The 27,304-nt window shown below is 35.0% G+C and overlaps 2 protein-coding genes, 1 long non-coding RNA gene and 1 pseudogene across 4 annotated transcripts; all 4 read right to left on the bottom strand.

Moving 5' to 3' along the window:
- Positions 1-4,461: 4,461 nt before the first annotated feature.
- LOC21406078 (ent-kaurenoic acid oxidase 2) lies at positions 4,462-8,675 on the bottom strand. 2 transcript variants are annotated; one of them, XM_024170761.1, is made up of 9 exons: positions 8,209-8,675; positions 7,349-7,670; positions 7,190-7,270; positions 6,447-6,710; positions 6,026-6,115; positions 5,604-5,682; positions 5,395-5,501; positions 5,130-5,251; positions 4,462-4,714 (listed from the first exon to the last, which is right to left on the bottom strand). In XM_024170761.1, the coding sequence occupies exons 1-9, from the start codon at positions 8,442-8,444 to the stop codon at positions 4,615-4,617; spliced, it is 1,401 nt and encodes a 466-aa protein (XP_024026529.1). In that variant the 5' UTR covers positions 8,445-8,675; the 3' UTR covers positions 4,462-4,614. The 2 variants fall into 2 exon arrangements, with proteins under 2 accessions (XP_024026529.1, XP_024026528.1); XM_024170760.1 differs by having other exon boundaries at positions 7,190-7,670.
- A 521-nt stretch (positions 8,676-9,196) lies between these two features.
- LOC21406079 lies at positions 9,197-11,242 on the bottom strand. Its single transcript, XR_002902899.1, has 2 exons — positions 11,068-11,242; positions 9,197-9,635 (listed from the first exon to the last, which is right to left on the bottom strand). It is a non-coding gene; the product is annotated as an uncharacterized LOC21406079 (long non-coding RNA).
- Positions 11,243-12,666: 1,424 nt separating this feature from the next.
- On the bottom strand, positions 12,667-17,524 carry LOC21406080 (probable serine/threonine-protein kinase At4g35230). Its single transcript, XM_010106058.2, has 10 exons — positions 17,110-17,524; positions 16,806-17,032; positions 16,386-16,521; positions 15,867-16,000; positions 14,911-15,016; positions 14,370-14,455; positions 14,029-14,217; positions 13,734-13,892; positions 13,273-13,386; positions 12,667-13,149 (listed from the first exon to the last, which is right to left on the bottom strand). The coding sequence occupies exons 1-10, from the start codon at positions 17,192-17,194 to the stop codon at positions 12,898-12,900; spliced, it is 1,488 nt and encodes a 495-aa protein (XP_010104360.1). The 5' UTR covers positions 17,195-17,524; the 3' UTR covers positions 12,667-12,897.
- An 8,452-nt stretch (positions 17,525-25,976) lies between these two features.
- On the bottom strand, positions 25,977-27,013 carry LOC112093063 (annotated as a pseudogene).
- Positions 27,014-27,304: the final 291 nt, after the last annotated feature.

Raw genomic sequence — 27,304 nt, forward strand, 5'->3', positions numbered from 1 at the left:
AGGTCAGGATGCAGGAATAATCAGCTCACTCCGCATGATGGAACATCGAATCACTCTCCAGGAAATTCAGCAGGCTGAGATGATGGAATTGATGCAGCGGATGCATAAGCAGCAGCAGCAATATTGGGCCTACGTCGAGCAACGAGACAGCGCTTTGAAGAAATCTCTTCAGAAAAACTTCACCAAGCCGGTGTTCCCATTCCCTGAATTTCCTGAAGAGGTACTGGAGCCCGTTGTTTCTGAGGACAGTGCCTCGGTCCACCCAGAGGAAGAAGAAGAGGAGTAACAGGGTAGGCGCCCTGCCTACCCTGCCCAGGGAGTATAAATTTTCTGCCCCATTTTTGCTTTGTCTTATTTCAGTTGTTTTTAGTATCTGTTTGTTCTTGGTAGTTTATCAGCATTTCCCCCACACTGCTTCCTTTAAGTTTGGGGGTGGTTGACAGGCTTGTGTAGATTTGTGTTTAATGCCCGTTGTTTGAGTCTGTTGTTTAGTAGCATATGTTGTTTCCTAAAAATAAAAAAAAATAAAAAAAATGAATAAATGCTTTGGTCTTGCTGCAGTTGTGTTGGTGTAAGGATATTCAATGAAAAATGCAATGTGTCAAAAGTTTCAGCTTATATAACAATTTGGCATGAATTAAATCTTGGTGATATATGTGGTTAAGTAGCTCCATGAATGTTATCATGTGAAATTTAGCACGTTAGATCATAGCACAGTTGTCCAGTGGAAAGCCTAGGAAGTTTTGAGTCATTGTGAGAGCTTAGGGTCATAGAACTGATTGTGTGATGCCCTTGAAGTTAAGTTCAGGGGGGGCCAAACGTTTAGGGTAAATCAATGTTGAAAAGGGTGGAAGTGTATTTGCTATAAAAAAAAAAAAAATCTATACTCCACTATTCCGAGCTGCCTAGTAACCAGGAGTAATATGAGCCACATGTGTACTTTTGCGTCAAACAGCAGTTCGGGATATGAGTGTGCTAAAAGTAAATCTGGTTTGTGACGTTGTTGAGTAACCGGGTGCCTTCATCACCAATGTTGGCATTCGCATAAAAAGGCAGCAGTGACATGAGGAAATATAAAAAAATAAAAAAATAAAAAAATAAAAAGAAAAAAAAAGAGTTCAAAAAGGGTTATATGTATGCACCCACCTAGTGCCCTTAGAGGTAGACTACAGGTTGAATAAAGCCTTAGGCGTTTGGTTCTCTAGAGCACCAGGAGAGGGGTCAAGCAATCAGCTTATTAGACCAAAAGCTAGGCTCAAGGATCGTGATTCAAGCAACCTAGGTGAAACAAGGATGGTTAGCTATGGTCCCACACACTCACTATTAGAGGAATGTCATTTGTGGAGTGGGCAGAATGGCAGATTGATCTGAGATTGGATGAAGAGTCGGTTGGAAATGAGCTGGGACTCTAGAGGCATTGTTGGAGAATGGAGAATCAACTTGCTCAGCAGCCAAAGTAGAAATTTGTGTTATTTTGTGTTTAGATATCGTGTTTTGTTGTTTTGTTTTGTGTTGTTAGGCATTACTCGAGGTCGAGCAATGACTTAAGTTTGGGGGTGTGATAACTCACAGAAAGATAGTTATTTAGCATACTTTTAGGCTTAATATTTGTTTATATTCTCCGGGTAAAATGCCTTTGTGTTAGTATTTTGAATAGCATTTATTAATCTTTGTCCGTGTGGCAGAAAGTTGTTATTTCTGGGAAATCTTGCTATATTTTGAAGTTATTCCTCAATTCAACTCATTACATTGACCCTGGGAACTTAGTGCATGATGTCCACAGGAGGTGCTGACGTAGGCTTTTGGTGAGAAAAGCACGGTGGAAAACACAAATGCTGAAATGCCCCCAATGCCATAGCATTGCTGCAGCAAAGTCGCAGCAAAAGCAGGAGCAGCCAAAAATTAGCAAGCTGGCGCAGTTTGTCTTTTAGCGCTGGTAGTGGTCCAAGCACTGACGGGACAGCTGTAAGAGCACCAGGAGGGGGGACCATCAATCATGACTCTCATGCATACACTTGTCACTAGGGCACCTCAACATGCCCTAGTATATAAAGGAAAAGGAGAGTATAGTACAGCAGCGAGAGAAAGGAGGAGAAAAAAATCAGAGGAGGCGCACAAAATTCATGTACGAGTTGGAAACGGAGACAGAAGAGAGTACAGGGGATTTTGGACGCTGGAGCTGGAGAAAAGAAGAGTACAGCACGGATACACAGGGGTTTTTGACCTCAGATTCTAGTTTAGCTGTTTTCTCTTTCTCTTTGTATTTACTTTCCGAGACCTTATGGATCTGTTATTTGTTATTAATTCTGATTTTGTTGAACTAAACATGAGCTTAATTCCTTAGCTAGGATTATTGATGGAACCAAAGTTGCAATGAAGATCTATTTGCTATTTCGATTGATAATGTAATTTTCATCTGGTTTATTCAAGCATATTTATTGTTTACTTTCTATTAAGTGATAGGCCATCATTTAGTAAGAAAACACAAACTTAAGCTAATTCTGGAAAGGTTGGTTGAGTTAGATCTAGCTTGGATAATGTAAGAGATAGTATAGGAATATACTATTATCTTGTACAACCCATTAAAATTGATGTTAACGTCAGGTTTGTAAACTAAAACACATAGGAATATGTTGGTTTGGTTTAAGGAATTACAAGCATAAATCTGTCGGAAGATGATTATGTAGAATTTTAGGTTGACTAGATGAACTTTGCTACAGCAATCGTATAGCAAATCGTGGTCAGAGTTGCAACCGAGGGGAAATCAGTAATCCTAGCCTTCATCCATCATTAAATCACAGCTCTAAGCTCAGATCTTGTTGACTTTTACCTCTTGTCTGCATTTAAATTATAGTCTTTGGTCTTATACATTCTTTCCACTTAATTAATATCAATTTGGCATCCAAACTATTCTCAATCATATTGATAAACACTGGTTTTTGTAATAGAATTCCTCATTAACTCAGTCCCTGTGGAGACGATACTTTACTCATTACTATATTACTTGTTCGATTGAGTGCGCTTGCGTGGAGTCATTTTATGCATAGAGTTTTTGGCGAACAATCGGTGAGAGATCGGAGAGAAAAACCGGCGAGAGAGTTGGTCGTGAGGTCGGTTTGTGAGGGAGAGTTTTTTTGAAATGACCCGTACACATGGACTAAATAAAACCCATTTTTTGACACGTAAGATACAAGTCAAAGTTTTTTTGTTATAAAAAAAAATGGTCTACATTCTCAATTACTATTTTGCTTCGGTATCTTTTATCAAATTTTCTCAATTAAATGAGAGCCTCTAGATTGTTCTTTACCGGTAGGTAGGGGGAAAGTACATCCCCCTAGAATCTCCCTTTTATTTTTTTTTCATTTTTTTCCTTGATTTCGTGGGGGGTTTATGAGCAGTAAGATTTTGGACCAATTATGAGCTAAACCTTAAGTAACATTTTTTGTTTTTCTTATTTAGTTGATGAAGGGAGGAGTTGAGTGCAACGGGTAGTTCGAAGACCAACGATTCTGGTAAAAATAATAATAATAATAATAAATAATAATCTGCCTGATCATGTTAACAATTGTTTTCATTTTAAGCTATTGAGGACCAACGATTCTAGTTAACAAAAAAAAAAAAAAAAAAAAAAAAAAAAAAAAAAAAAAAAAAAAAACCTGCTTGTTTTTACCTTAACGTTGTTTATTTCTCTCATGTTCACATTGCCACTTAACACTAATTTTTTGTTGCTATTTTTGTTTTTCGGTTTTTTTTTTTTTTTTTTTTGTTTAATTGAAGGAACGACGTATTCATATTTAGATTTGCTTATATGTCCAGTCATTATATTATGTATTTTCTTATATGTTCGGTTAATTTGAAAATCTATAAATTTTGAATCTTAATTTAGTGTTCGTTGAATGTGGAGATTCCTAATCTCATTATTATAAAAACATTCTCTTCACTGGTTTTTTGTAGGCTAACGGCAGAAGAGGCACTGAGCCACCAAATTTTTTAGACTGAAGATAAAAAGATGGTTGTTATACGAGATACTTCTGAACATAGGAATCATATTATGAGAAGATTACAATGGTAATATGATTCTCCACATATTGCAAGCGACGAGAAACTTGCAATGAGAAATTTAGACGCCGGTTACATTGAGCTTATGCAGCCACCACAACAACTTAGGCTGACTTTGTTGGTTAGTTTTCTAACTATCAATTGAACACATATCTTATAATTGAATTTTAAAAATAAATAAAAAAAAAAAACAATGTTGCTAATGTTAAATTTGCTTACTTTTCAGGTTGTACTTAGAGAAAACGAGTTAGTATATATCATGGAGAATCAATGTTAACATGGCAAACCAATGTTATCATCAATTCTGACTGTACTTGGAGAAAAGTGGGTACTAATGTTAAATCTAATAGGACTACGATTTTGTAAAATAACTTCATGGAGAACAAAGATTAACATGGCGTTCTCAATCCAGAATTTTTTTTTTTTTTATATTTTCTTTTTCCATTTGGCTATTTTGCACTTCTAGTATGTATCTGTTTAGTGGCTTTATTAAGCAAAACATCGACGAAAGACTATCGATAAATAAAAAAATAAAAAAAAAAACTACATAAACATTCAGGCGGATAGTGACTTCTTGACTTTTGCAAGGCAGTTGTCTTTGGGTCTGGTATGGGGTAGGTATCCCACAGCACATCCAGGATTAAGTCGTTCAAGCCTGCATTCAGGAATTCAACAACTTCAGAAAAATAATAAAAATAATAAAATTCGTAATAATAATAAACGACAAATTAGTTGTATTTCTAATGCCCTCGTTTGGACTTCTCAAAGCAATTTTCAATGTGAATAAATTATTACATATTTATATGCAGCTGCACATACTCCCAAAAACAGGTGTCCCCTTTAGTTACAAATTCATAGCACCAGCACTGGATTTCAGTCTTAAAAAGAATTAAAGGAAAAAAAAAAAAAAAAAAAAAAAGTGGTTTCAAAAATTTTATTTAGAAGGAAGAGAAGAAACTTGTCTGCCAATATGAGCTGTATGTATCTATGTAATACTCAACTTAAAATGACTATTTCAAGGACAAGTCTTTAACAAGAGAAGGCAATCAAAAGCAGATTAAAGAACTCACTCATAATAAAGGAGAAAATAATGAAGAAAAGTTGAGAGCTCAAGCTTTGTCAAATCACTTCCAGGACACAGCCTACTTCCTGCTCCAAAGGGAATGAAAGCACCTTTCCTGGGCTTAATTTCCTACAAAATATAACAACATATGTAGTCTCCAATTAGAAATCCATGCTTCATTACAAACATAAATGTAAGAAATACTATACAGGAGCAGCATATATATATATGGACGGGTTTTCAATGATTACATGCGTCTATATATTACTTACATTCCATCTTGAAGGATTAAACTCTTTTGGATTCTGATAATGCTCTGAGTCTAAATGAACCCCTCTAAACCAGATCAACACTTTCCATCCTTCTGGTATTGTGTAGCCTTGAAAGGGAAATTTCTTACTGATTAAAAATTAGACCCCAAAAAAAAAAGGAAAAAAGAAAAAAAGAGACAGACTACTGAGAAACCAGAAGAATAACTTACCACAGATGTTAACATCAGTTTTTGCCTCTCTACAAGTGAACAATGAGACATTAACAACCCTTAGTGTTTCGTCAATTACCTTCACAGCCAAATACAGATAACTTGTCAGAGCGAAAAGCGCGGATAAATTGTCATTTCATTAGTTTATTTCCAAGATCTACATGGATTTAATGGAAGTATTTGGATTTCATAACGCTACTGTAAACCACTTAGATAAATATCACTACGTAATTATTTATTGGCCAGTGAAATTAGTAAATCACATATATGAAGTAAAACCATAATAAGTTGTCGTCTGGAAAATTTGGAACGAATTCATGCATGCAACGATGTATAGAAGTTTGTGGTACTTATAGCTTATGAGTATGGCTTAATTAACGTCTGTGCCATAGCAAAATCAAAACAGCTAAATGTAACGATACCTTCGAAAGATATTCCATTTGTTTAATTTCTTTAAAGCTCAATCCTTCCTCCGTCGGAGATCTTCTTCGCAGAATTTCCTCTTGCTCCGCCTGAAACTCGATAGAAATTAAGATGAGAGGCATGAAAACATATAGAACGATTAAACTTTAAAGGGAGCATTTGGAGGGAATAACATGCTGCGAATATTATACTGCTGTTAAACTTAAATTTAACTAAAAGACTACATCTGAAGCAAGACATTCTACATAAGAATTTTCTTTTCAAATAAAGATAACATAACGCGATTCGATCAACACTATCTTCTTAATTTGGAGATCATAAACATTCATTATAATGGATGAAAGGTGCATAACTTTGACTAGAACAAACATTAAACTATAAGGTACATTCCAATGAATCCTTTACTAAATATTTACCAACCTTGGCTTTCTGTAGATATTCTGGATGTTCATATAAGAAGAGGATTGCCCACAAAGTAGCATGAGCTGTAGATTCATGGCCAGCATTTAAGTACATGAGGATTACATCTGCGATCTCCTCATCGTCCAACTTTCGACCATCATCGTCCTCAACATCCAAAAGCAAATCCATCATATCTTTCTTTTCTTGTAACAGAATTTTCTCCTTCTTCACCCTTCTCCTGTCTATAACATCTTGAAGAATCTTGACCAATTTTTTTCGAGCCTGCGTGATGCCAGAATATCGTTTCTTATTCCAGTCTCTTATATATAAAAGCATCTTGTTTTTGTTTTCCAGTCGGAAGAGTATGATAATCGAAGCACTTCTCTTATTGATGGACAAACTAAAACTTTACATACAATATTTTATGCAACAATAAGCCCAGAAAGGAAAACATCTTATGAAGACAAAGGGATAAGAAACAATATCCGGCTTCTGATACTGAACCCTTCAATGAATAATCCTTTTAATGCAAAATCATTACTGTTCATACCATATTTTCAAAAAACAGGCAAAAGAGCTAGAAACATGTGTTAAATAACGAATTAAACAAGTTCAATGAGAGTATAGTTTCATACTATTTTGTAACTGTTGTGGAATTGAAACTAAATAAAAGTACTCTGAATATAGGATTGATGTGACTAAGAAACAAAATTACAAAACGGAGACCAAAAAGAAAAAAAAAACAAAAAATAAAAACTGACCTTAAGTGCCTTATGATAAGCAAATCCGGGAAGATTGATGGCCATGGCTCTTAGACCACAATTGAGTTTAGTATACTCTTCCTTCATTGAATCAATAATTGGACCACTCTCACCGCCCAAAAAAATGTGTACAATTATTTTAAAGGTGATCTTCCTTACCTCAGTAAAGAACTCAACTGGTCTCTCTGCCTCTGCCAACTCATCCAAGGAACTTACTATAACATCTTTCATGAATTCGTGGTAAGTAGACAGCGCCTTCTTGCCGCTGATCGGAGCTGCTGTGAGGCGGCGGAGACGCTTGTGTTCTTCTGCAGAAAGGCCTAAGAAGGATTTCCTCCCCATCAATTCAAAAGTTGACTTAGGCCAGCCTGGCTTAAACTGTGTATCATCCATCAAGGCAGGTCTGCATGTTTCAGGTGCTGTGACAATGATGGTTGGGCTCCCAAACAAATAGGCCTTGTATATCCCTGTCCTGCCAAATCTGGGTTTCCCAGCAACAACAATTGACTATTGATCATAGTTGGAATTATTAACTTTTTGTTTATTGCTTGTGGAACAGGTTTCATTTTCAACCGGTCTATTTACCATAACAAAAACCACTAACCTGTTCTTTTCGCAGGTTCGAATTGGAAACTTGAGTTGAAAAATAAATTTATATGAGAGAAAACACCATAATAAAAAAGTTATGGGATGTTTGTTTCAAGAGTTCGTGTTCTGAATCATAGTTCTTGATTCTTTATAGTGTTTTTCTCTCGTACAAAATTTGAATTTCAAAAATCAAAATCATGAATCATGATTCTGAATTCATGAACCAAACATCCCATTAAATTTGAATTCTCGATGAAAGAAAAGTGTTGCAAAAAGTTTGAGTTGCAATTTGAATTGTGAAAAGAACTAAGTAAGCTTCATATCCTCATATTCCATTGTTGCAATTCAAATAGTTGCAAATTTTGTTCACTTAGATTAGAGAGAGAGAGAGAGAGAGAGAGAGAGAGAGAGAGAGAGAGAGAGAGAGAGACCTGGTGACAAAGTTGGAAATGAAAGAGTCAGGGTAACCAAATTTGAAAGTAATGAGGAAAGACAACATATTCCCGATTAGGGGCCAACCCATGTCACCGGGAGGCAGAGAATAGTACTGCTTCCGGCCCAGCATGCTTACATGATACCACTCATTAGCTCTCTTTAATATCAAACACACAGCAACAAGCCCACCTAAAAATGTAGGGAAGAACCAAACTCCAAACTCCAACTCCATTTTTATGTTCTGTTGCCTTTTACAGCTTTAAACAAGAAGCTCAAAATCCAATCAATGGTGGGAGTGAACAAGTACTTGCTTACCAGGTTTGCAGGTCCGATCCTCTTTTATCATCCTGGCCATGTTGTCTCGAATCCTAAGCATCTTTGGCTAGACTTGAAAAGAATAAATATTACTTGCCACTATTCACCAAAGGTGACTAGAGTAACACTCGTCAGAGAGAAAGAGATGTTTGGCATATGCCAAGAAAAATGCTCTATGCAACAAAAAGACAAGAGACCTTTATATATGTGTGTGTGTGTGTGTGTATAAAAAGAACTTCTAATTTGGCTCGTTATGAGAACGATGCCTCTATTTTTTTTAAATAAAAAATGTCATTATCCTTTTTCTTTTGTCGTGGCCGGTGTCAGGTTACATCTGTCGGCCAATAAAAGACCAGGGTGCCTTAAAACAGTACAACTGATAATGTTTTATGAATTGATAATTCTTAATACAAGCAATAATTAATGAAGATAATAAGTTAAAAAAAGTGCTGCTGACAAATTGATGAGTGAGGAAAAGGTTCTTTACTTATGATGTGACCTTTTGTTGAGCAATCAATTAATCTCCTCCTAATTAAACATTAAACCACGAGGGAGTTGAGAAAGTAAGTGTTATCTTCTACTTTGATCAATTTTCCCTATCAACATACACGCCTTTCTTTCTTTGTAAACAATAAACATAACGCTCAATAAGCTCCAAGCAAACCAGAATTCTAAAATAAAATTGGACAGTTCATCCATACTTGCATTGACATTAAAGAGAACATCGACAAAGTCGTTCATACGCCCAGTAATAATCCACATAGCAGAAGTTAAAAAGAGACAACAAAGCAGCAGTCAATTACAAGGCTTAAATATTAGTCAATGCCAACTACAGTATTGCTGGATCTCATGGTTCCGGTTGATACTCAGATTTTCACATCAACAGATTGCGCATTAGAAATGGAAATCAGTTCAGACCGGTAATGATCAGTTATGTCACCATTCAACACCGAAACACCATCCACGTTGCTCAATTTCTCAGGTGGCAGATCCAGATCAAAAGCCTTCTCTGGTACAGAGTAAGAGATTGCAATGAGCAACTCTCTTGTCAGCTCCTCAGAAACGTCCTCGCACGGTACCCTGATATCCATAAAATGTTGTCTACTTCCTGCATTTGAAACCAATATTCTTTACTAAACTACCAAGCAAAAAGCATGTTCTTTCCTTGTTTCATTAAATGTATGAACTATCAGCTACAGATTCTGAACTCAAACAACTACACTTGCAGAAAATTACATGCATCCTTTTCATTACCTAGTCAATACATATTCAGCTTCAACAAGTATGAAAAAATATGTGTATCGTGATCGTACTAACAACTTGGTTAAGTCTAAAACATTCAAACTTTCTGACCTTTAAAATGACAATCCAAATGTTTTAGTGTTAACCACGTTATCAACTCGGATAAATTAAATTCAGGACCGTCCAAACTCAGGATGCACAAAATGATAAGCCACCATCAGTGGGAAATTTAAAAGGTCAAAATTCAAAGAGAAATAGACAAGTCATTCAAATATATAAACAAACAAAGCAAATCTCGCTTACTTGTTCCTACCCAATACTCAAGAGTCAAATTGTCGCTTAGGTGTTAATCAGATAAAACCATAGTCTCCATATCAATGGCAATAAATTATATGCTTCCTTTATGTCTTCCCAACTTGTAGTTAGACTTTATTATTTCCCTTTTCTTTTCTGTTAATGAATTTCATTATAATCAAAACCAAATGAGTTCATTGTCTGAAGAAAGAGCAAAAAAGCCAGTTCACTGGACACTTTCTCCTAGAAAAGAAGATAATAAACTAGATACATTATACATAAGCAATCCAAACTCATTACAAGAACCATTCCAACATTCTCTTTAAAAAAAAAAAAAAAAAAAAAAAAAAAAACAACCATCTTCAAACTCTGGAGAACCAAGCTTTGTAAAGAATGAAATAATACTCTTATATTTTGAGAAATTTTTCCAACAACATTCATAACCGTTAATCCTCCACCAAAAACAAAAATGCAAAATTGTCCAATAGAACAGAAACAACGAGAAATCCAATATCTTGGTCAACAACAAGAAATCCAATACCTTGGTCAACCATAATCAGCTCAAAACCCTAATTTCATTTTTCTCAATTCATTTCTTGGTTAAGTAATATAAATACCAGGGCATAAAATCAAGCCTCCAAATTGAATCAGCCCCAATTTCTCTCTAAGTTTCTGAGAAAAGAAAAAAAAAAAAAAAAAAAAAAAAAAAAAAAAAAAACCAAAAAAAGAAAGAAAAACGAGCAAAAAGAAAAGCTCTTCCACAAACTCATTAATCGGCTATAACGAGGCGATTTTTTCTTTGCACGTTGAATAACCAAAAGTCAGATAATTTACTAAGGATTCAACAATGAATTTGGCAAAGCTAAAGTTCATTTTCCTCAATTTTCTAGGGAAACAAACAGAGGGTAAGTTGCACAGAATCTAAAAACAAGAAATCGAGAAGATAAATTAACGAAAATAAATCGAAAGATTGAAATTGAAAAGAGAGAAAAATGATAAAATACCTCCGATTGTAACTAAAAAGATTTGGCTACTCTTCTGTAATCTTTTACCTAATGATCTCTTTGTTATCTTTATACCCGAGAGTATTATCTAATACGGGTAACACCATCAACATTGCGTTGTTTTCCGTTTTTTGGCATCGATTCGACTGGTGGGACAGTCCATCGTAAAAAAAAAAGAAACATAGTGTCGCTAGGACTCGTTTATTTGTTGTGTTTAAACTCATAATTTTAATTTTATTATAATTTTTTTTTTATAAAAAATTTAAAATTTAAATATAAAAATTAAAATTATTAATTTAAACACGTAAAGTAAATATACCCTTATTTAACATAACACGAATATTTGAAAGACGTAACATCGAGCTGTGCTACACTTCAATTTGGGTATTTAACATAGTAAAAAAGTCTAATAATAATATGAGATCATTAAATATTTCAGTGTTTCACATTTTCAATTTTAATATTATGTTAAATAAATGTCACGTAACGTTTTAATTTTTACATATTAGGTAATAGGAACGTAGACAAATTTTATATGTATATACATATTATAGTTAAATTATTCTCCGTTGAGATAATTACAAAAATATGTTTGAATAGTATTGAGTAGAGGAGTTGTATTTTTACAAGTTAAAAATCCCTAAGAAACAATGAGTTGTGGAAAAGATAATGGTTCTTTTACAGAGAGAGATTAAAAAGCAAATATTTTTATCTTCAATTATTCTAGTATTTTAATAATCAACTTTAATTTGATGAAAAGTATGGTTTTTAAAGGTAGATGCTTTTTTCACAATTTTAATTTTCATTAAAGTTGTCATCAAATACGAACTTTGTGTGATTAGAGAAACACAAATTCATTTTCGTTTAATTAATAAAAAAACAATAGATAATCTTAACATTGTTAAAAACAAAGGTAAATTTTACATTTCCATTAAACAACATGAGAGTTTTTGTTATTAAATTCCTATTTTGGTTAATGATCTTTTGTGATCTTAAAATGGAGGGAAAAACCCCCATAAAAGATGGAAAAAGACCCCATAAATAGCCATTTTATTTTATCAAAATTTCAGTTTTATCCCTCATTATATAGTATAAATTTTTTTTTCACATTAAGCAAAGTAACCACTATACAAATTAATTAAAAAAATTAAAAAAAGATTTTAAATAAGTCCAAAAAAATATTAATTCTGCCAATCTTCATCTCTACCTCCTGATCTTTTGTATTCATTTGTTTTCTCCAAATTTTTAATTTTTTAATATTTTAAAATTTGTTTTATTTAATGTTTTAGTACATTAATGTTTGAGATAATGCTTGATACACATTGTGAGAACAATCTTGATATTTTCCCGAAAAAAAAAAAAAAAAAAAAAAAAAAAAAAAAAAACCAAATGGGAAAAAAAACTTTATTTTTTCCCCAAAAAAAAAAAAAAAAAAAAAAAAAAAAAAAAAACCCAACATTTTGTTGGTTGCTTGCAGCATCACGAGATCATGATTCATCATCACTCTCTGCGAGTTCACGACGGTCTGTCACAATGGTATACTTCTGGCCACAAGACTAGAATTTGGTGTTGTTGATTACAGGGAAGAGAAGAAGATGAAATGAGTTATTAGTTATTAATGTATAAGCTAAATACTTGGGATTGTTATAACATAAGCTAAATACTAGAAAATTATCTTTAGAATATGTCAATTCACCACATTTCTCTTTTAATAACTATCATCAATAAAAAAGCGGACTTCTCATTAAAATTCACTACATTTCGCTTTTGACTATCCTCAATGGAAAAGAGGACTTCTCAGTTAAATTTCTACCACACAAGTACTTGAGTCTAGCTCCGCCAGCTGTTGTGCCTCTTCGCTTCGAAGGCTGCTCCGTCGTTGAGCATGTCCTCAGCATCAGTCTCCATTCCAAGCTTGGACAGCGCCAGAGCCTGCAAGTAGAATGCGGTTGGCCACTCGGGTATGCACACTTGAGCCTGCATGGCGTCTCTTAAGGCAAGCTCTGCTTGGCTGTTCATCAAGTAGGAAAAAGCTCTTCTTGCAAAGACGGTAGCCGAAGGAACAGACATCATAACAACCAACTGTTTTTTACAAAAAAAGGACATGTCAAAGTTATATTACTAGAAGAATGCTCTTCATCTACAAGAAAAGAGGATTGTGAATATTGTGGTGTATGCATGACAATAGAATGAAAACCCATCTACCTTAGAATAATACTCGATTGCGCTCTTGAAATCTTTGTCCCTGAATGCGATATCCCCAAACTTTTTGGTGTTCAGCATGTCTTGCACTTGTTGTGTCCATTCTTGGAATGAAAGCTACATATGTAGGCCACAATATGAGTAAAGCATGAACCGCAATCAATAAGACCAGGGTAACATCGATTAAGAAGACAGCGATTCCATTTTGTCATGAAACACATGAAGACAAGACACATTCGGCATAGTGCAACATGATGACAACCGTTATTGACAAGACACTGCTAAAGTGAACAGAGACTTCCTTAGAGGACTAACAAGGACAAAGCAAGGTAACATCTTCGGTCTGCTAATCTTCTTCTCGTTGCATTTCACCGTTAATATAACCCCATTGAATTCTAATCTCTATTTTTGAGTTGTAGCCAGACTACAAAGGGGAGAAGCATAGAAAAGACAATCTAGGATACCTCATTTTCTGCTCCCTCTTCATCTTTATAACCCGTTTTGAGCAAAATATCATGAACGGAGGTAAGATCCATCCTTGCACAGGCCTTGCCAAGGGGCGATAGCATGGTTGGCTGCGCCACCTTGTTTTTAGGCAGGCCCATTAAAACATGAGAAGCCACCTTGAAGAACCAAAGATAATAGTCAACATCACAGAAAATGGAGCAATAACAGTCCCCACTGGGCAAGCTAGCATGCCTTAAGAGCATAAAACATAAATTGCACTTTCAAGGTCGGAAGAAAACATGAAATTTTTACCTCTTTCTGCTTCTGAAGTGGTGCCACCGCTGTAAGAAGAAACTTAGTATCTGGTCTCTCCCTAGCCTCGGACTGGAGACATTTTGAAGCAAGCTCAACCATTTTAGTTGCATCATCGTTCTCGTACTGCCCTTCTAATGAGGAATCCATTAAGCACAGTACATTTTTACCCCTTATCAAGTCCAGCGCCTGCACATAAAGCAAGTTTTCAATAAGTTCTTTTTTTAAACATGTCAATAAATGCAATAGGAAAGCCAAATGGATTGCAATAAAAAGTTGTACCAGGGAACATTAAAAAAGGAGAACAATGAAGCACTTTATTGAAACAAAAGGCAACTTACATGGCTTGGAGGAATATGTTTTCCACTCAAAAGATCCAAAAGAACAGTTCCATAACTGTATATTACACTCTCTGGGATGACCCTTCCTGCATAGATTTGAGATTGATCAATTTCACAAAATATGGATATGGACTTTTTTTTTCCCATCACGGTACTAATAGAACAAGTACCGACCCTGTAGCATAATAATATTATGACGGAAGCAATATTCATACCATCCCTTGGTCAAGAAGAAATGCATGATAACTTTAGCAATAATGCACACTTCTAAAATAACTAAACACAGCGCATGAGTTCTGAACAAAACAACAAGGATTTCGGTTTCCATGCTTGTTAATTTTAATAACGGCTGGCAAAGTGTACACGATCAATATCCTTTCTTGCAAGGTTAAACAGACAATCTTGGTTGCGGAAAACTGGCAATTTCATCAAATGCATACAATCCACCTTTGTAAAGACATGCAATTTAATTAAGAAACTCGACATGAACCATACAATTTCATTCATTTAATTTTAAATGACAAATTCTGCTGCAACTTACCTGTTCTTAGAAACTCAGGTGGGGTATAGGCTAAGTTAGTACTGTAGCTTTTACCATCTCGACTATTTTTCATTAGGCCAAAACTAGATAAACGAGGGTCACCATCCTGGCCAAAGTAAAAAAATTAGTAACAATTGAACCACAAAAAATCCCACATTGGAGTTTTAGGTCCTATAATTATATACTATTTTCAATTTCTGTATGAAAGCCGATGACTGTTAGTTGGAGATTTTCAAGATTTCATACAGCAATTACATATAGCAACAAGAGAGAGCTAAACCATCAGAAGATGAGATCAAGGTGGTTATGACCAAGACTATGGACAGAGCTTTGAGTTTTTTCTTTTTTCTTTATTTTTTATTTTTCTTTATGAGGCATACAAGAACATAATTGGTACAGATCAAATGGGAATGAAATAACTAGAATCCACAACCCAGGTGGCATAATCTGAAAAGATTGACCAACAAACGGAGGTGTTTGGTCAAAAGACAAAAAGAGGTTCATCCACTTCATTCACTTGATGGAATTGACTAATGGAGGTAACACACGTTTGAATTGAGTTTGTTAAAGATGCAAAAATACTTATAAAAAAAAAATGTAGGACCACAGAAAGCATGATTAATGGGGCTGAAAAAAGCATCAACTTTTAATGCAACAAATGACATGCACACTCTACCGTTTTGAATGGACCACTCTCTATGCAAATAACTCCCTGGCTGATGGACCAAATCAAATTTGATAAAACACAAAAAAAAAAGACCTTTTTTAATGCACCAGGAAAAAGGAGGAATAAATTCAAAAATGCCAGTGAAACAAAGAGGATAACATTAATTATTGAAGTTGACAGCTCTACAAGTACTTAAAGGTAACAAATATTTATACATTAATAAGTATGATTCTAGCACATCCCACTACACTTTAAGAAAAAGGTTCATAGGGACAACTTCATAACTTACTTCATCAAAGAGAACTCTGTATGCATTCAGATCATGATAAATCTTCCGATTCTCGGCATTGCAGTGATCGAGGGCCTGCCCGATAAAGTATGCAACTCTAACTCTCATTCCCCACGGCAGTGGCTGTTTTTCCCCTATAACAAAAGATTGTAGAACTCACTATGGAAAGAAAGCAAACAAAAGAAACACTGCACAAAGATAACAACTGAAAGTAAAATATGGTTATCTAAAGACTAGTCACAAATCACAAAATAATATTATAAGAAGCAATTAAACCATTTAACTAATAGTCAGCTGAAGTTGAGTATAAGCCCTATATACATACACATTAAAAAGCCTGGAACAGTAGTACTTGGGGAAAAGAGAAAGGGCCAGAAAGTTAAATGTCTAGTACAGAAAAAGTGAAGGCAAAAGGATAAAAAGGGGAAAAAAGTTTTCCTACTGATTGAAGCTTTTCCCAGAGAATTTACTAAAAGGGAAATGAAAACAAAAGAAAGAGATCTGAGTTGAGCACATTACAGTGGAAGAGATGCTTGGATAGAGTATCATTGGGCATGTACTCAGCCACCAAGAGTCTCTCATCTCCCTCAACACAGCAACCTATCAGATTCACCAATCTCTTGTGCCTCACCTTCCCAACTCCTGCTGCCTCGGCCTAGTTTTTCCCGAGAAAATGAAAGGGAAAATAATCACATGTATATAAATCTAAATGAAGTGAAAGACCCAATATATGTTTTACTCATTTTTTGTGAAAAATTTACAAAACAACGGACCCCAAGTACTAATTTCCTGTAAATTCCTTCACTTTCTCACCAACCAAACAAAACAGGACAAGACCCAAAAAGGGAAATGTGCATTTCCGAAAGAACCCACTTCAGTTCTTTCTGTTTCCTTCACTTTCTCGGCAACCAAACATCAAAAAAAAAAATCTCGTCTTACCACGAACTGCTTTGCATCAGGCCAAGACTGCTTAGAGAAGCGCTTAACAGCAACGAAGCGATTGTTGTGGAGCTTCCCTCTGTAAACGACATTAGGAGCTTTCTCGCCGCTCTCGGAGACAATATACTCTGTGCTGAACCCATTCGTCGCCTTTCTCAGCTCGTTGAGGCCGTACTCTTTGAACGCCGGAACTCGATTCTCTTCATCTCCTTGATCATTTCCATTCGCTTCACAAACCAAAAACACCCATCAACAACAACGCAAAAAAAAACAAAAAATCTTGAGAGAGAGTAGAGAGAGAAACCTGGGTCGGGTTTGAGAGAGTCGAGCTGAGAAGAAGGGTCGTCAGGGGAGTGAAGGTGGGTGGTCTTGGAGTGCAAACAACCCATGTGATTCTGTCTCTCTCTCTTTCTCTCTCTCTAGACAGAACCCATTTTCGTTGTCGTTTTCGCGTTAGTTTTCTCGGAGCTCTTTCAACGTCAAGAGAAAGAAAGGACAAGTGATTGAAGTTACTGGGTCGAGTTTTGTGTAGGAAAGTTACAGAACAAAGTGTGTTTGTTTGTTTGTAGTTGTTTGTTGCCGCTTTCTGTGCGGAAGAAAAAGAAGAAGACGAAAGAGAGAGGAGAAAAGGAGAGTAGTGAGAGGAAGAAGTGAGGAGTGAATCTGCGTAAAGGAACAGAGTTAGAGAGGGAGAGAGAGAGACAGAGGAGAGAGAAAGGAGGGTGGGACCCGAAGGAAGGAAGGAAGAAAGATGATGAAACTTGAAAGCTGAGAGAGAGAGAGAGAGAGGTCACATGATGGGTCTATCATGAGGCACGTGCCTTCTCTACTCTGTCAAGTGTGAATAATCATCAATTATGTCAACATTTTTTTGGCAATTTTAGAAGTCAGATAATTTTGTGGCATGTATCTCTCCTTGGAGTTTTGAGGTTCTCGGTTGGTAGATTCATTATAGACCGTTTAGTTCACTTATTCGAGTTTTTAATTTAAGTTAAGATATAATTTTATGTGAGTTTTTTACTATAATAAAAAGTTAGATGTAATTATTTGTGAGAGCTTTTTACTGTAATAAAACTCGAATTTTAAACTCAAATCAGTAAAAAGTTAGATGTAATTATTTATGAGAGCTTTTTACTGTAATAAAACTCGAATTTTAAACTCAAATCAGCGAAATAAACGGGGCCTATGATAACAGTGGTTCTTTTTTAATTATAAATTTGAGTTATTTGTTTTGTTTTTTCTTAGGACATGTTCTTTTGTCTAAAAAATTCAAAAAAAGATAATTTCAAGTTTCAATTTTATTTAAGTTCACGTTCTTTTAAACTTCAATTTTATTCAACTTCACTCAACTTTATTCAAGTTACAACTTCAACTCAAGTTATAATTCAAATTCAACTTAAAAATTACACCCAAGTTACACTCTAAAATAACAACCCCTTAGTGTTTAGTTGTCTTTCTTATCCGCAAGTTTTTTTTTTTTTTTTGGCTGTTTTTGTATGACTTTCGCATACATTTCTTGACATTAGTTGATCAGATTTTTTTATTAACTACGGAGAGTCTTTTAAAAAGTTATGTATGTGCTTGACATTTAGTGTACCTATTCTGTTGGTGCAATCTTATACACACTATTTTTTTTATAGTATAATTAGAGTTTACTGATGGAATATATTCTTTAACAAGGACGTGTTTCTGCAGCAAGACTTATATGTATAGATTGATATTTTAATTATCTTTTCATGCTTTTAAATGTATTTTCCATTTTAAAAAACGACAAATAAGATCACAATATTTATCATGGATTAATCGAACTTCACGAAATCAACGGCTAAAAATTGTCTCATCAGTTGATTTTTTTCATGCCCTATTAAAAACTATCTTTGATCTTTCTTTTAACTCTAAGTTCTACTTTGTAATGTTCTACCACAAGTTTTGATTTGTAATGCTCCAAGGTCGTACATCGAGCATAGTATTTATGTAAGAATAAGGATTTGCATGCAATTTTTTACACTAGGTTTAATACCCAAACCTTTTGAGCATCTAGGTTAAAGTTTAATTTTGAAAAACCTAAGAGCTTCTCATTGGAAGTTTTTAATATGATTAGCTCAAGGTGGCCGATAGAAGAAGCTAGGTATCAAAAATTAGTGATAAGTCGTGACTCACTACTTAAGGAAGCACGAGGTGTCATTACTAGATCGAAGACTAATCTAAGCTCGACACATAATGTTTAGGTGGATCTCATGTAAGATTTCTAAGTGGCGAGAATATTGTATATCACATGGGTGTCAAGTGATATCGTGTTTTACGTGCATATGACACGCATGCATAATAATATATATGACAGATGATATACATATAAGATAGACACGTGGCACAAATGCAAAGGAGTTTAGTGTCATAATATGATTAAGAACTCCTTCCTAAGGTGTGCTTGCTATGGCTATAAATAGGATATTGGCATGCCATGTTCTAACATAATCAAAGAGAGAAGAACGAAATGAAGGACCAAAAGAGAGAGAAGAATCAAAGAAGAAAGAGAGAGAAGAAAGAAAAGTGAGAAAGAGAGAGAAGAAAGAACGAGAAAGAAAATAAAATAAAGGCCTTTATTTATCTTGTTAACAGGTTTGAGGTAAGTATCCTTTTATTGTATCACTTTAATATTATTATGTTTTAAAAACATGTTTCAGCTTTATGTTATTATGGTTATTCGATGATTTATGTTATGTTCATGTTTTTAGAAGTTTTATGAAAAGTATTTTACGTGTGATGATGTAAAGTCTTATGTTATTATGAACTAACTAAATTAAAGATGATAAGGGTTAAATTTTGAAGGAATAAGAGTTTTCAAGGTATAAAGGATTCTGATAATACCATATTAAAGTTAAAGTTAAATAGAAATATTTTAATGTGGAAAGAGTTATGGTTTACTTATTGAGTGTTATGCTTATATAGTTATTTTTATGAAGTAGGTAAGTTCTCACAAAGAAATTTTAAATGACTGAACAATAATAGTCCTAGGTCAATGACGAGTCTAGTAATTTTAAAATTTGAAATCTGTAATACTAAGTTATTTGCATATTTTCTTTGAGCAATAAAGTGTTTTTATGAATTTCGTTGCGTATTATTACTTTTAAGTTTTTATTTTTAGCGATACAAGTTATGAGTAAGTTAAGATTATAAGTTAAGTTGGCAGGGTGTAGAGCTGTTAGTTTTTTATTTTTCGTCTCTGCCGCCAGGCAAGCCGCCAGATTTGGTCTCAGTGCACAATGTGTTTCATGTAGTAATGCTCCGAAAGTATATCTCGAATCCATCGCATGTGGATCCATCGCATGTGTTACAGTATGAGCCTATTAAAACTGGTTGTCCTATGAGGAGCAACCAGTTCAGATTTTAGCAAGAGAGGAGAAGAAACTCAGAAGTCGTATTATCCCAATGGTTAAAGTGCAGTGGAAAAAATAGTGTCGCAGAAGTCACTTGGGAAGTAGAAGAGGAAATTAGATAGAAATACCCCCATTTGTTCTAATTTTCAGGACGAAAATTTCTTAAGGAGGGGTGAATGTAATGACCGAAAAAAATTTAGGTATAATCCGGACAGTTCGGTATTTGACCGAAATCCTTTACGGAATAGTAAATAGTAGAATTTTGATGTAATCAAGAAAATGTTATGTAGAAACTTTATGTACGGGGTTAAATTTCCCGAAATATATAAAGTTATAATATGAATATTCTTACAAAGAAAATTCATAAATATCAGTTATAAATAGTAAAATATCAGTTAAAAATTAGAAATTATTGCGGGTACATTTTAGTTATGAAAAACTAAAATATTTAGTTTGTGACCAAATGACCAGTTAGAAAAAGAGTAGAAATATTAGAAGTAAGGAAAATAACAAAAGTTCCTAAAACAGAATTTTGCCGAGCCCGTCAAAGTGGGAAACTGCTAAAAAAACCAATACCGCGAGAGTAAGGTTTTGGGCAATTCTGGATCGATTAAAATGAAAATTTCAGAAAAAGAAATTGACTAATGTGATACCCAAGAGAATTGGGTTGAACATGCAAAGTTTGACCCAAGGTACTCGACAGTCTAGAAAAGTAGTATAGAACCTGTATTGATTGTGAAATTATTAGTACCAGAAATAGACTCGTTTTGAGAAATGGAAAGTTAGGTCTCGACAAGAAAAATTTGAGGAGTATAGAACCCACTCGTTTGTTAGCACGTATCTTTGATATGGCAAGAAATAAAAGCAGGTTAAACCAAGTTATAGTACATATATATATATATAATTATTATATCTAAGTACGTGTAAAAAAAAGAGTAAAAAGGATAATTACCGTGAGGTGGATATATACTTCACATGCAATAACACCACTTGTCATTACATAAGTTTAGCTGAAAGGTGACTCACGGCATGAAGTTACTAAGGCTATTCCTTTTTCCCAATGTCAAGTAAAGCGAGAATTCTTTTTTTTGAGAAATGTTAGAAGGGGAATCCATCAAGGTTTTTGGCTCGCAATAAAGCTAGGGTCCTGATCGAGCAACTAGTAGTCCTATCTATCCACCTCTCCAGACACAATATCTTAAGTACCTATGATGGTGACCACATCTGCTGGCAAAACGGAAAGTCAGAAGAGGTATCAAATGTTGATTTTCTTTTTGTACCTGAAAAAAAAGAACCTACTCTCGACGAGAAGAGCCTTTACTTGATATTCTATTAGTAAAGCGCTAGAGCGCTACTTCTAGCAGCTTGCTTCAAAGCTTTATAGGGCTTTTTTTATAGATTAAGAGGTGTGAAAAAATTACATAAACTTACAAAGGCTATTACATACTTCACGTGAAGCATAGCAGAGGGAAAAAAAGACGTGAGAAAGTTACGAAGAAAGAAAAAAAAAGGAGAGTTGTTAGAGAGAGACGGAGGAAGGAAAATCAAGCATTTTCATTGAGATTTCTTCCGTTCAGTCCGGTAGAAACGTAACCTGAGGCGTTCTAGCGAAAAACCTCAACTTCTGGAGGTAAGATTTCAGATTTTTCATGAGAATTCTATGATTTCTTGATTTGGATGAATAGTAACTCATCTCGGAAAACTTCCGTTAAAGTGAAAATTGAAAGCGGGATTTTGTAGAACATCGTAATAGGAGTCTAACGGTGTAAGTATTAAAACGATTGAACGAAATTTTGGTGGATTTTCATTGAAAATCCGTGAGCCTAGATTAAGAAAGAACATGTGTTTTGTTCAATTTTATGTTAGAATCTGTGTTCAGGAATGTGAATCTTGACTCCAGGTACCGAAATCAGAAGTATAACGAGTTATTGAAAACTCGGGAAACGAGAAAAATAAGACGAAACTCTGCCGAAATTTCCTAAAAGTTAGTAAGTAATGAGTTAGAAATTGATTCTAGATAATGAATAACAGTTTTAAAGTTCGAAAATGAACAGATCAAGATTCAGAAACCGAGATACACAAATGTGTAATTTAAGTCTTAAACTAGGATTCGGCCTAGAAGGGAAAAAGGTTCAGAAACGAGTTTGAAATTAGATTTAAGAATCTAAGTATGAAGAATTGTGATTTGGAATAAGAAATTTATACCTATTTCTATGAAACAGGTTTTGGCACGAGAGCCGAGACAACGAGAAAGAACTTCTAACAAGCGGGAATCCTAGCGGATTATTGTAAGTATAGACATATATGTTTATCTGGACTCGAGTAAGCTGTAGTTAGACATAGACCTATAAATTTACTTATGTTCTTAAGTCTATGTGATTATACGTATTTGGAGGGCTTAGTGCCCTAGATTGCAGAAGGGCGACATATGTCTACCCTTATGCACAGTTAAAGTATGCAAGTAGTATTATGCATTTTATGTTAGCATGTGCACGTAGAGAAACGTTACATATCATTTAGTAAATTTTTTAACACTTTGAAATGAAAAAACTCAAAGTTCAGTAATGTAAATAGACTAATGGGTCGTCGGCCACCCAAGGGAGGAAATCTCAAAAAGTAGAGATCCGACTAGACCAGACAATAAGCAGGGGCCCAGGCCCACAGTAGTAAGAATAAAAAGACAGAAAGCATGTTTCACACGAGCATATTTGCATCATAACTCTTAATGTAATTCTTTTCTAGTTTATGATGTGTGCATGTTTATCCTTGCTGAGCGTTAGCTCATCAGTTTACTTGTGTGCACTGTGACGCCTCCCGTCCTAGCGACGGGTCACCAACCTTACACTACTACTATTAGGCTGAGTTATAGTCTAATCTATTACTTGTTATTAGACTATCGTCTCTTTAATTTACGTTTTTCTACAAGTAAATTTTTTTTCTTTAACCCACAGGGTCTTACATGTTCCTAGCATGTTCTTTTGTTATAACAACAACTTATCCTTGTTAATACTTTAAGAAATCGGATATGGAACTAGTCCCCGAAACTTATCTTAACTTATTACAGTCTATTGTTCTTTACTAAGACAATGACCGTAACATCTTATTCTTAAAATTGAAACATATAAACTTGGTTCTATATTACATTACTCTACAGCGAAATTTAATTTCTAAGCGAGCGTAGTAGAGACCACTCCCGTGTACCCATGACATTTCCGCCACCCTTGCCTCCACCGGTCCATCAAGCAAAGCCAATATATGGCTGGCTGCTTACCTTTGTTACCTGCATATGAGTAAACTGATGAGCTAACGCTCAGCAAGAATAAACATGCACACATCATAAACTAGAAAAGAATTACATTAAAAGTTATGATGCAAATATGCTCGTGTGAAACATGCTTTCTGTCTTTTTGTTCTTACTACTGTGGGCCTGGGCCCCTGCTTACTGTCTTGTTATTGTGCGCCTGGGCCCCTGAATACTGTCTGGTCTAGTTAGAATCTCTACTCTTTGAGATTTCCTCCCTTGGGAGGCCGGCGACCCGTCAGTCTCTTTACATTACTGAACTTTGAGTTTTTCATTGCAAAGTGTTAAAAACTTTACTGAATGATATGCAACGTTTCTCTACGTGCACATGCTAACATAAAAGGCATAATACTACTTGCATACTTTAACTGTGCATAAGAGTAGCCATATGTCGCCCTTCTGCAATCTAGGGCACGGAGCCCGCCAAACACGTATAATCACATATAATCACATAGACTTAGAAACATAAGTAAATTCATAGTTCTAAGTCTAACTACAGCTTACTCGAGTCCAGACAAACATATATGTCTATACTTACAAATAATCTGCTGCGATTCCCGCTTGCTAGAAGCTCTTTCTTGTTATCTCGGCTCTCGTGCCAAAACCTGTTTCATGAAAATAGGTATAAATTTCCTATTCACAATCACAATTCTTCATACTTAGATTCTTAAATCTAATTCCAAACTCGTTTCTGAATTTTTTTTTCCCTCTAGGCCGAATCCTAGTTTAAGAGGTAAATTACACATATTTGTGTATTTCGGTTTCTGAATCTTAATATGTTCATTTTTTAGCTTTAAAACTGTTATTCATTCTCTACAATCAATTACTAACTCATTGCTCACTAACTAACTTATAGAAACTTTCGGCAGAGTTTCGCCTTATTTTTCTCGTTTCTCGAGTTTTCAATAACTCGTTCTACTTCCGATTTCGGTACCTGGAGTCAAGATTCACATTCTTGAACACAAATTCCAACATAAAATTGAACAAAACACATGTTCTTTCTTAATCTAGGCTCACAGATTTTCAATGAAAATCCACCAAAACTTCGTTCAATCGTTTAAATACTTGCACCGTTAGACTCCTATTACGATGTTCTATAAAACCTCACTTTCAATTTTCAATTTAACGGAAGTTTTCCGAGATGAGTTACTATTCGTCCAAATCAAGAAATCATAGAATTCTCATGAAAAATCTGAAATCTTACCTCTAGAAGTTGAGGTTTTTCGTTAAAACGCCTCAAGTTACGTTTCTACCGGATTGAACGAAAGAAATCTCAATGAAAATACTTGATTTTCCTTTCTCCCTCTCTCTCTAACAACTCTCCTTTTTTTTTCTTTCTTCGTAACTTTCTCACATCTTTTTTTTCCCTCTGCTATGCTTCACGTGAAGTATGTAATAGCCTTTGTAAGTTTATCTAGTTTTTCCACGTGAGAATAGCCTTTGTAACTTCATGCCGTGAGTCACCTTTTAGCTAAGCTTATGTAATGACAAGTGGTGTTATTGCATGTGAGGTATATATCCACCTCACGTTAACTATCCTTTTTACTTTTTTTTTTATTTTTTTTTTCAAACGTACTTAGATATAATTATATATATATATATATATACTATTACTTAGTTCAACCTACTTTTGTTTTTTGTATGGTGTTATTGCATGTGAGGTATATATCCACCTCACGTTAACTATCCTTTTTACTTTTTTTTTATTTTTTTTTTCAAACGTACTTAGATATAATTATATATATATATATACTATTACTTAGTTCAACCTACTTTTGTTTTTTGTCAAATCAAAGATACGTGCTAGCAAATGAGTGGGTTCTATACTCCTCAAATTTTTCTTGACAAGACCTAACTTTCCGTTTCTCAAACAAGTCTCTTTCCGGTACGAATAATTTCACAATCAGTACAGGTTCTATACTACTTTTCTGGACTGTCGAGTACCCTGGGTCAAACTTCTCATGTTCAACCCAATTCTCTTAGGTATCTCATTAGTCAATTTCTTTTTCTGAAATTTTTATTTTAATCGATCCAGAATATCCCAAAACCTTACCCTCGCGGCATTGGTTTTTTTTAGCAGTTTCCCACTTTAACTGGCTCGGGAAAATTCTGTTTCAGGAACTTTTGTTATTTTTCTTACTTCTGATATTTCTACTCTTTTTCTAACTGGTCATTTGGTCACAAAAAAATATTTTAGTTTTTCATAACTAAAATGTACCCGCTAAAATTTCTAATTTTTAGCTGGTATTTCACTATTCCTAACTGATATTGACGTATTTTCTTTATAAACATATTCGTATTATAACTTTACATATTTCGGGAAATTTTACCTCGTACATAAAGTTCCTACATAATATTTTCTTGATTACATCAAAATTCTACTACTTACTATTGCGGAAAGGATTTCGATCAAATATCCGACTATCCGGATTAGACCAAAATTTTTCCCGGTCGCTACATTCATCCCTCCTTAAGAAATTTTCGACCCGAAAATTAGAACAAATGGGGGTATTTCTGTCTAATTTCTTTTTCTAATTCCCAAGTGGCTTCTGCGACACTATGATTTTTTCACTGCACTTTAACCATTGGGATACTACGACTTCTAAGTTTCTTCTCTTCTCTTGCTAAAATCTATATTTGTTGTTCATCATAGGACAAATCTTCGTGAACCTGAATAGGCTCATACTGTAACACATGTGATGGATCCGAGATATACTTCCAGAGCATTGCTACATGAAACACATTGTGTACTGAGGCCAAATCTGGCGGCTGAGCTAGTTGGTAAGCTACCTTTCCTATTCTTTCAATGATCTCGAATGGCCCTATTAACGTGGGCTCAGCTTACCTTTCTTCCTAAAACGCATCACACCCTTCATCGGTGCGACTGTCAGGAATACGGAGTCTCCTACCGAAAATTCCAAGGGTCTTTGGTGTTTATCTGCATAACTCTTCTGCCGGCTCTGAGCCGTTTCTAATCTTCTGCAGATCTTTTGCACTGTCTCAATGGCCTCTAGAACAAATTTTGTCTTGTGAAGCTACTTTTTCCGAGTGTCATACCAATGAACTAGGGATCACCATTTCCTTCCGTAAAGTGCTTTATACGGGGCCATGCCGATGGAAGCTTGATAACTATTATTATACGAAAATTCGATCAATGGCAACTTCATACTCCATGTGCCCTTGAAATCCACTGCGCATGAACGAAGCATATCTTCTAGGGTCTGAATGGTCCTCTCTGACTGTCCATCCGTCTGGGGATGAAACGTTGTGCTATAGCATGATTCTGACCCCATCGCTTCCTAAACACTTTTTCAAAAATTGAAGGTAAATCGGCTGTCTCTGTCCGACACTATACTAACTGGTACTCCATGTAGTTTTACTACCTTAGCCACGTATAACTCAGCTAATTTCTCTAAGGAGTAAGTTATCTTGATCGGAATGAAATGTGCTGATTTCATTAGCCGATCTACTATTACCGAAATGGCATCATATCCTTTACTCGTTCTCGGAAGTCCGGTCACAAAATCCATGGTTAAGTGTTCCCACTTTCATTCTAGAATCTCTAGTGGCTGTAAGCTTCCAGCTGGTCTCTGATGTTCTGTTTTGACCTTCTGGCATGTCAAGCAACGACTAACATAGTCAACTATGTCGTTCTTCATTCGCCTCCACCAAAAATGTTGTTTCAAGTCCTGATACATCTTGGTGGCACCTGGGTGTACAGAATATGGCGTGTTGTGCGCTTCCGCTAGGATCTGCTTCTTGATCCCTTCTTAATCCGGTACACAAATTCTTCTTTAGTACAGGAGAATTTCGTCCTTTGA

The sequence above is a fragment of the Morus notabilis genome, unplaced genomic scaffold (genome assembly GCF_000414095.1).
Source record: "Morus notabilis unplaced genomic scaffold, ASM41409v2 Scaffold69, whole genome shotgun sequence".
Lineage (NCBI taxonomy): Eukaryota > Viridiplantae > Streptophyta > Magnoliopsida > Rosales > Moraceae > Morus > Morus notabilis.

Bases quoted from the DNA above. Each gene is read 5' to 3' on its own strand.
- LOC21406078 (XM_024170760.1), bottom strand. From the start codon at position 8,444: ATGGAGTTGGAGTTTGGAGTTTGGTTCTTCCCTACATTTTTAGGTGGG. The intron at 5,683-6,025 runs GTATCGTTACAT...TTGGCTGTGAAG, and splicing joins AAATGGAATATCTTTCGAAG to GTAATTGACGAAACACTAAG. The intron at 5,502-5,603 runs GTAAGTTATTCT...TTCCCTTTCAAG, and splicing joins AACTGATGTTAACATCTGTG to GCTACACAATACCAGAAGGA.
- LOC21406080 (XM_010106058.2), bottom strand. From the start codon at position 17,194: ATGGGTTGTTTGCACTCCAAGACCACCCACCTTCACTCCCCTGACGAC. The intron at 16,522-16,805 runs GTAAGACGAGAT...GGGAAAAACTAG, and splicing joins CTGATGCAAAGCAGTTCGTG to GCCGAGGCAGCAGGAGTTGG. The intron at 13,893-14,028 runs GTAAAAATTTCA...TGGTTCTTCAAG, and splicing joins CACTTCAGAAGCAGAAAGAG to GTGGCTTCTCATGTTTTAAT.